The sequence below is a fragment of the Rhea americana genome, unplaced genomic scaffold, assembly GCF_003343005.1.
Source record: "Rhea americana isolate MKP2758 unplaced genomic scaffold, rheAme1 scaffold_72, whole genome shotgun sequence".
Classification (NCBI taxonomy): domain Eukaryota; kingdom Metazoa; phylum Chordata; class Aves; order Rheiformes; family Rheidae; genus Rhea; species Rhea americana.
The window spans coordinates 561,779-569,652 of NW_028186890.1; the positions used below are offsets into that span (position 1 = coordinate 561,779).

The 7,874-nt window shown below is 45.2% G+C and overlaps 1 protein-coding gene across 1 annotated transcript in view; it reads left to right on the forward strand.

The window, feature by feature from the left end:
* The window catches only part of PRR5L (proline rich 5 like), a 50,713-nt gene extending 44,183 nt beyond the window's left edge, over positions 1-6,530 (forward strand). Inside the window, exon 10 of the mRNA XM_085321872.1 lies at positions 2,567-6,530. Coding sequence (XP_085177998.1) covers positions 2,567-2,949 — 383 coding nt within the window. The 3' untranslated portion in view covers positions 2,950-6,530. The remainder of the gene's footprint in view (positions 1-2,566) is intronic.
* The last annotated feature ends 1,344 nt before the right edge of the window (positions 6,531-7,874 follow it).

The window sequence follows — 7,874 nt, forward strand, 5'->3', positions numbered from 1 at the left end:
GAAAAGGCTCTCTTTCCCAGTTCAGATGAAGGCGGGTAGCCAGGCTGGGCAGGAATAATTTTACATTATTGCTTTCTGCATTATACTTGCTCTTAATGAACTTTAATTTCTCAGCTCATCAGACTTGCCTCTTCCAGCAACACTGAAAAATTACACAGAAAACTAGCACTTTTTTATCAAGGGAATATTTTTATTTATTTATTAAGTGGACATCAGGCCATAACTATGACTTTTCTTTCTGTTCTTTCTCCTGTGTATCGTGGCTTTTTGAGATGGGACTGGCCCTAAGTTATCCCTGTACAAATGAGGCCTGTTTTAATTTTAAATGTGCTGTTTAGGAATAGAGAAGAATGAAGATTCTGCCCTTGCCTACAAATCTACAGCAACAGAATCTGGAAAATGCTTTTTGCATGGCTCTCAGATCTCTCTAGTTAGCTAAGATGCCTCTGCATAGCTGAAGCCACTGCAAGATAGTTGCAACCTAAATATTAATTCTTGGTATAGGGGAGTGCTATGAACCCATTGAGTTCTCTTTCCTAAAGCTCTCCTAAAGCTTCAAGCTGAGCAGTTCCTAGTGCAGATAGAAGATATGTACCTAAATACTTTTCAAAGATCTTTTAAGGATCTGGTCATTCAAGTTACAGGTAAGTAACTGCCCTCGTGATTGGCTTCTCTCTTCTAGAGTCGATATTTGACTTTGTTCATGGAAGTCAGAAATGAAGAAACCCTGGTAAATACTGGGGAAGGTGGAGAAGCAGCTGCTGCTAATTCCTCATGTGTAGTTTAGTTCTTGTCTATGCTAGATTCATGAATGCTAGATTTCATGAAGCAGGCATGGGTAGTACCACAACACTAACACTGTGAGTGGATTTAGGTGGTGCCAATGCTACAGACCAGTCCTGTGTTAGTGTGCTCACCTGCTGTGCCGTGCATGCCTCTGCTGATGGAGCAGCAAGGAGGGTTGTGGAGGAGAAGAGTGTCTGTGTGCCTCCCCCTTAAATTACCTTTTCCCAATGCCCTCCAGCACTACAGCTTGCTGTGGATTGAGCTGCAGTGGACACTTAGGGTGTATTTACTGCAACTGGCCTCAAAACTTACTTTAACATATTCTTAAGCAGCAAAAGATTGAACCTTTTTGAATTAATGCATTGCTAGGAGCAGCAGGATGAATTGTTGTCATAGCTTGACTGCAGCCGGTGGTGAAATTTTGGCTGCTCACACATTTCTCCCTGTAACAATATAGAGTTTGTTTTCTGCCTTTCTTACTGATGCAAGCTTCCAAAAGTGTTTCATAACCTTCAGTGACTGATACTTCTGCTTTGCATTTTGTTACTCTGTCACTTATACTCTAAAGTTTTGGTGGAAGGATTTTAACTGGTCTAAAAGGCTTCTGAATTAATGAATTGAGACCCTGCACTTTCAGAAACTAAGACACAGGAAGATAGATAGGGAACAGCTTCATCAGCTGCTTCTGCAATAGATCGCAGGAGATATTTAACAATACGTAGCAATGCTCCACAGTGGCTGCAGACAGCAGGCAAAAAGTAATACTGCCTGATCAAACCTGCTAGGGGAAGCAAATTACAGTGAGCCCAGGGCAGACGCAGATCTCTGCTTGCCAATGTTATCAGTATCAGAATTGAAATGGTGCTTCATGATATGGTACTGGGGACTGCGCCTTGGGCTTGAGTTTTAAACCAGGAAAATCATTCTTTTTCCCCTGAATGTTTTGCCAAGCATCTCTTAGACCCTGCATCCATCCTGCGACGCTGCTGTGTTGCTGCATGCCTTTGGCAGTGCTCCATAAATATTACATTCTTCTTCTGCACCTTTCATGCCAGGCTGCAGTGTGGTGTGCCTTTGTACACTCATATGTTTTCAGTGTCTTACCACCCATGTTTCAGAAGTGGATGAAATGCTTTTTTTTGTGCATGGTCTTTTGAAATTACAGCAAGATGATGCCACCCAAACAGCCTTTCCCTAGACAACTGAAAGGGTGGTGCAATGTCAGAAAGTTCATACAGACACCCGCTGATGGCATCTCTTGGAAGAAATTTTCCAGAGAGATAGATGGTTCTTTAGGTTCTCACTGACTGTTTCTTTTGGGGCTGCTTTTTCGAAAGCAGAGAGCAGGAGACCTTTTCTCTCCAGAGAGCTTGTTTGTCCTCGTTTGTGCCAGCTGAACGTTGCTGATTTCAGTGAACCTACACATGAGAACTCCTGCACTGTGCTTCCCCCCTCTTTAAATAAGAAGACAGTCAGGACACTGAAGAAAGTGTTTTTGCTGTACCCATCATTTTTCATCTCGCCTCTCTTGTAGGTAGCAGCACTGTTGCCTTAAAGCAAGGTAGGAGCTATTTCCTTACTGAGGGAGAAGCAGAGTTGTTTAGAACCTTTGTCAGGAAGAAGTAAAGTACATTTGAATATTCTCCAGGGAAAATGAAAAAGGAAACCGAGTGAGGCTGCAAGTGAATCCTACCTATTTCCTCTGGCCAGCATACCAGTTGAGCACAATGCTTTATCTGTGCTGTTTTGGTCATTCCTGCATTCCTTTTTTATCTTTCAGAGAGAAGGTACTCCAGATCACGTCCTAAGATTGGTATACTGAATTATTCATCTCAAATGGTGACGAATCGGCAACCCAGCGAGATGGCCTTAACACCACTGACAGAGCAGGAGGGTGAGGCTTACCTGGAAAAATGTGGTAGCATTCGTCGCCACACTGTTGCCAATGCTCACTCAGATATTCAGCTCCTGGCGATGGCCTCCATGATGCACACAGGAATGGTCATTGAAGAGTCAGACAGTAATGACAAATGCCTCCTCCTGCAGTCCAGTTTCAGCCACAGGCAGTGCTCTAGTGAGCCCAGTATTGCTGATGGGCCCGAGGCAGTAATGGGAGCAGGTAGGCCGGACGCTGCAGAGCTGAACTGCACATCAGTCAGCTAGAAGAAATCTTGCAGAAGAGACAAGAACTGTGTGCGCTGTAAGCTGGAGAAACTATTGTGTCATGCCCACTGGGAGAAGAGGAGAATGTGACTTTGTTCATGTCATTGAAATGGTTGGGTGGCGTGTCATATGTGTCTCCAGAAATGCTCTCCAGATTTAAATTTCTTGACTGTCTAGGATCATTGTTGACAGAGATACCTGGCTGTTTCCAGACGAGCATTGAGAGATACAAAGGTTTCATTGCTGAACATCACAGTCTGTCTTCTGTAAACTTTCTTCCTGTACTAATCCATACTTTCTGGCCTCAAGTTTCTTTGGTATGAAACGTACTAGCCTTATTCTGCTTTTGTCCATCTTTCCCCGTTCTGTTCTGCTTGTTTGCTCTGTGCTTCTGTAGCAGAGAGCTCTGTACTAAATCTTCTTTTTGCTTCTGGCACTAGGATGGCAATGGCTGAGGACTGCATTTCCCTTTTTAAAGCTGAACTCAGGGATGAAACCACTTGCATCTTGCAGAAAAATCTGCTCAAATACCTTGTGAGAGAAGGAGGTCCTTTTCTTTGCCTCCCATGAGCACGAATAAAAAGTCAAAATCTCAGCAAGCCTGAATAGAACTGTATGTGCATGGAGGCCCAGTTGAGTACTTCATATGTACTTTATTTGATTCCAGTGGTATCTTTAGGAGTGGTAAATTGGGTGCAAAGGCAGGTGGTAAAATGGAGGCAAAATATAGTACTGAGCATCTTTGCATTTGTCATCAGTTTGCTCTCAAAAGGTCAGTGTTGGTAGGGCTGCACTGAAGGGAGAAATCTAAATGGGTTCCTTCAGAAAGAAAACATTTAATAGAGTCTGCACTTTTGTTGTGAGGATAACATAAAGGTGCTTTTCAAGACTGAACCATCATGATTCCAGGGCATGAGCTGATATACAGGATTTCATCCTTGGGACTTTCTGGTACTTCTAGTACTTGTGGATTTTGTGAGACCAAAGATAACCAGCTAGATGTAGAAAGGTATCCTGTCTTTGCAGCATATTCGTGAAGTGCTTCTGACCTCCAGTGGTGTTTGATTCAGTGCAGTGTTTCTTTTAAGATAAAGCAAGGGCTATCTGCAATCTTTGTTTTTGTTTTAATGTTGAAGATCAGAAGTGGGTCCAGTACTCAAGAAATGCAAATGTGTGTGTGTCAGCCACTGCAGTCCACTTTATAGCATCACTTGGTACTCAAAGGCTACTTCTGTGGGAACATAACCAATCTGTTCAAGCAGACCCATGGGATACTCTGCTGGTATCTTGCTAAGTAGATTTGCAAGTGTAATTACAGGCTTAGAGGTGAACTGAAATGCTGCTTTAAATGTCAAATCCCATTAAAAATATGGATATAACACCACTAGAATTCCCTCCCTGTGGTACTGACTATAAATAAATCTATCTTGACAAGGAAAGCAGAAGGCTGGATGAGCCTTCAGGACATTTTTTTTTGCGTGCCATGACATTAACTACAGAATCTGCCCCGTTTCCGTTGGACATTAGGCGTCATCTGCTCCACCATCTGCAGTGGAAGTGCAACTCAGACCTGTCAGGATCTGGCCTTAGCAACATGTGCAGCAAAAAGAAAGCAGATTATTATCTTTTGTGGTTTGCAGTTGTTGAAAGAGATATTTGGAAAGGGCCTGCTTTTTCTTGCAGTTACTTAAGGCACCTTAGCTGTTGGCCTTTGTAGAAATGCAGTGTTTTGGTCACCAGCCGTGCTTACAGATCAAAGAATAGAGATGTAGCTGTGCTGTGTGCCTCTTAAAAGGAGTATGCATGGTCTGGCAGAGGTTGGGAAGAAGTGCTTTTAAGCAGTCTTCCCTTTAGATGGACTCTAGACTAAATTGCCTTCCTACTCATAAATTTGACTGATCAGGCCAAATTATTACCTGGTGTCATCTGCCCAGGATGGCTGTGGATTGTGGTGGGACTCCACAATCTCTACAGTGACAGCAGAACCTGGTAGTCTGTGCTGGTGTTGCCTTGGTGCGATCCCTCCAGCCTGGGGCAGATGAAGCCGTCCTGCTCCAAGGGAATTTTGTTGGCTGCTTGCAGTGATTTAATGCCTTCTCTTCACCATAGTAGGACATGTGGGGAAGTGATTGCCCTGCAGCATTTCAGTTCACTCTTACAGATGCTTTTCTTCTCTGTTTCTCCACTAACCCATTCCCTTTTGTAACTATCCAAGTGACTTGGATTTGTGAATGGAGTCTTCTTTTATGATGAAAATGAGAATGAATTATTTATTTCCTGACATATCTTGGATCATCATCTCTGGGGCTAATAGGAATCTAGTCCTGGTTTTGACTTGAATTTCTTTTGTTTTACATGTCTGTATAATTTGTTTTGTTTTGACTTTGTATTGGTTACTTTGCAAAAATTTGCACCAAGCCACTCTGAATCATGCACTTCCCCTGTTGTTTTGTTTTTAGGGAGAATTAAAGCTGGTGGCTTTAGTTTGTTAACTGAAGTAAACAAAACTTGTTCTGTAAACAAAATTGAGGGTCTGGTAATGAGCACCACTTTCACAAACGTTTAGGATGCACAAGGCTCTGCAAGCACATACCCTTTACAAGCTGCACAGGTAAACCTGGAAGTGTTTGGGGAGCTGTGCCCTGCAGCTGCCGTGCCCTGCAGCGCGAGGCTGGCGCGGAGCCGCGGCACACCAGCACCGAAGCAGAGTCGGGACCACAGGGCAGAACCACATCGCCGGCGCTCGGAGGATCGCCTCTGTTGAGGGCAGGTCCCTGGGAGCAACTGGCAGAGAGTCTGCCCCCAGGTGAAAGCAATAATATGAGAAAAATGCATTTTTCTTGGCAAGATTTGGGGTTGAGACTGGTGTTACACTTCCTCTCTGCTCACCGTTTCACACAGCTGTGACAGGGGCACAGGGCAGGTCTTCTCTACTCTCAGTAGTCTGCTGCTTGAGAAAGCCTTCTGGGTAAGCTGTCAGGATGGGGAGAAAGGATTTCTCTCACCACCTCCAAAAGCCTGCATGTTACCTTCTAATTAGATGATTTTCTAGATTAAGTCACTTTCCATTGTATCAAATCTGTCTTCCTTCTGCCAGTTTTAGTACTATCTTCTCTTTTTAAAATAAGTGAGTTATTCTCTATGTTCTTACAAATCTGTCATTAACTTACTGAGGGATCTCAGCAGATTTGAGCAAGTGGTGTGATTTTGTTGCTGACAAGCCAAGCTTCTTCAGTTCCCTACTGGGTGGGCAGCAACTTGGTTTATTTTTAAATTTTCTGTCTGAAGAAATCCAGTAAATCTTGCTGTGATTTGGGTGCTGGTGCTGCTGCCTGCATGGAACAGCAGTAGGGTTTGGAATGACTCTCATGTAGCATGTTACCCTTTCTTTTTAGGTCCTAATGGAAGTGGGTTCCCCAGGAGGAATGCTTTTTTGATGCTTGCAATCTCAAGTCTACAAACTGGAAGCTCTGACTTTTTCAGACTGCCTGTGTGTTTACAGAAATAGTTCCTCCCTAAACATACATTTTATACTAAAACTGTTGCATTTATGTAACAGTTATATGAATTTTTTTAAAAAAAAAAAAAAAAAAGTTCTGATGTAAACCCAAAGTAGCCTCTGTTCATTCTGGCATTATCTGTTTAACTTTGCGTGGTACAGAGTAACCTTCGCACTGGCTCTCATGCTTCCTCCTCCATGCTCCTCAGTCAGCCTGGTGCGGTGGTGATGTTCCAGCCTCCCTCCCGTGAGCCACACGCTGATCACGGCTGATCAACCTGAGCACTGATTCATGGAGCAGCTGCCCCAGGCATTGCCACAGCCAGCGCGAGGCCACGGTGCAGTCACACAGCCGAGGAGCTGCTTCCCTAACTGGACTCCCTGCTCCTTCCTGACTCAACAYGCAGCTCTTCCCCCATGCTGGTGACCGGGGTTATAGGCCAGGGACACATCTCGCTTATCTGATAACACATTACATGGAGGGGAGTTCCAGCAAGAGAAGGGATTTGAGCAGTGTCGTAACTTGGTGAAAGTTGGTGGCATGGATTTGCACTGCCCTTGCCAGAGCCGGGAGTACCTGTCCTATGTTAAGAGTAAAGCATACTGCCCATGCAGGATGCCCGTGCAGGATGCTGCAGAGCCCCCCAAAGCTGGCCTGCAGAAAGCAGCACACTGCCTATGGGTCTTTCTCGCACTTAGGGAAGGCTGAAGATGGACAATTTTTAGGTACTGAAGCAATGTAAGTGAAAGCAAGCTTCTTTGCTCCTTCACAACTGTGAAACTTTGTGGCAGATGGAGATTTGTTCGGCTGTGGAAATTCCAGACAGCAAAAGCAAGTTGCCTTTCCTTCCTATCCCTTCCTGCTCCTGTATTTTCACTCTCCTGCTTTGCAAAAATCAGGATTGGAGCTGTGGTCCCCCCTCCTCACCTTGTGCTGGAAACGCCACCACACCACCAAAGAGCGTTTGCCTTCGCCCCTCCTACGTCCGTCTCCAGCCCTGCCTGCCCTTCCCGACGAGGGAAGTTTTCAGCATGAGGTTATTTCGTACAAAAATGAATCGTGATCCCTGCATCAGAGCTGCCATCACCACCCTCAGCAGGGCAAATTACAGGGTATCTCTTGCTCTTTCCTCTTCTGTAGGTGCTGTGTGATTGAAAACCCTCCCAGGCAGTGAGCGGGAGCAGGAGGYGGTCATTCGTCCCGCGGTGGCGGGCAGCAGCTCGCTCCCGCTTGCTGCAGACCGCAACCTCCTGCTGCCCTGAGTGAGCATCTTCCGTGGGATGGAGAGCAGAAAAACCTGAACAGCTGGAGAAGGGGACGGAGACAGAGCGGAGGTCTGAAAGAAAGAAAGGAAGGGAAAGGAAACGACCTCACAGCTCCTTACGGACCAGCGGCCGCGCTGGCGTTCGTGAGGCGCCCGGCCCG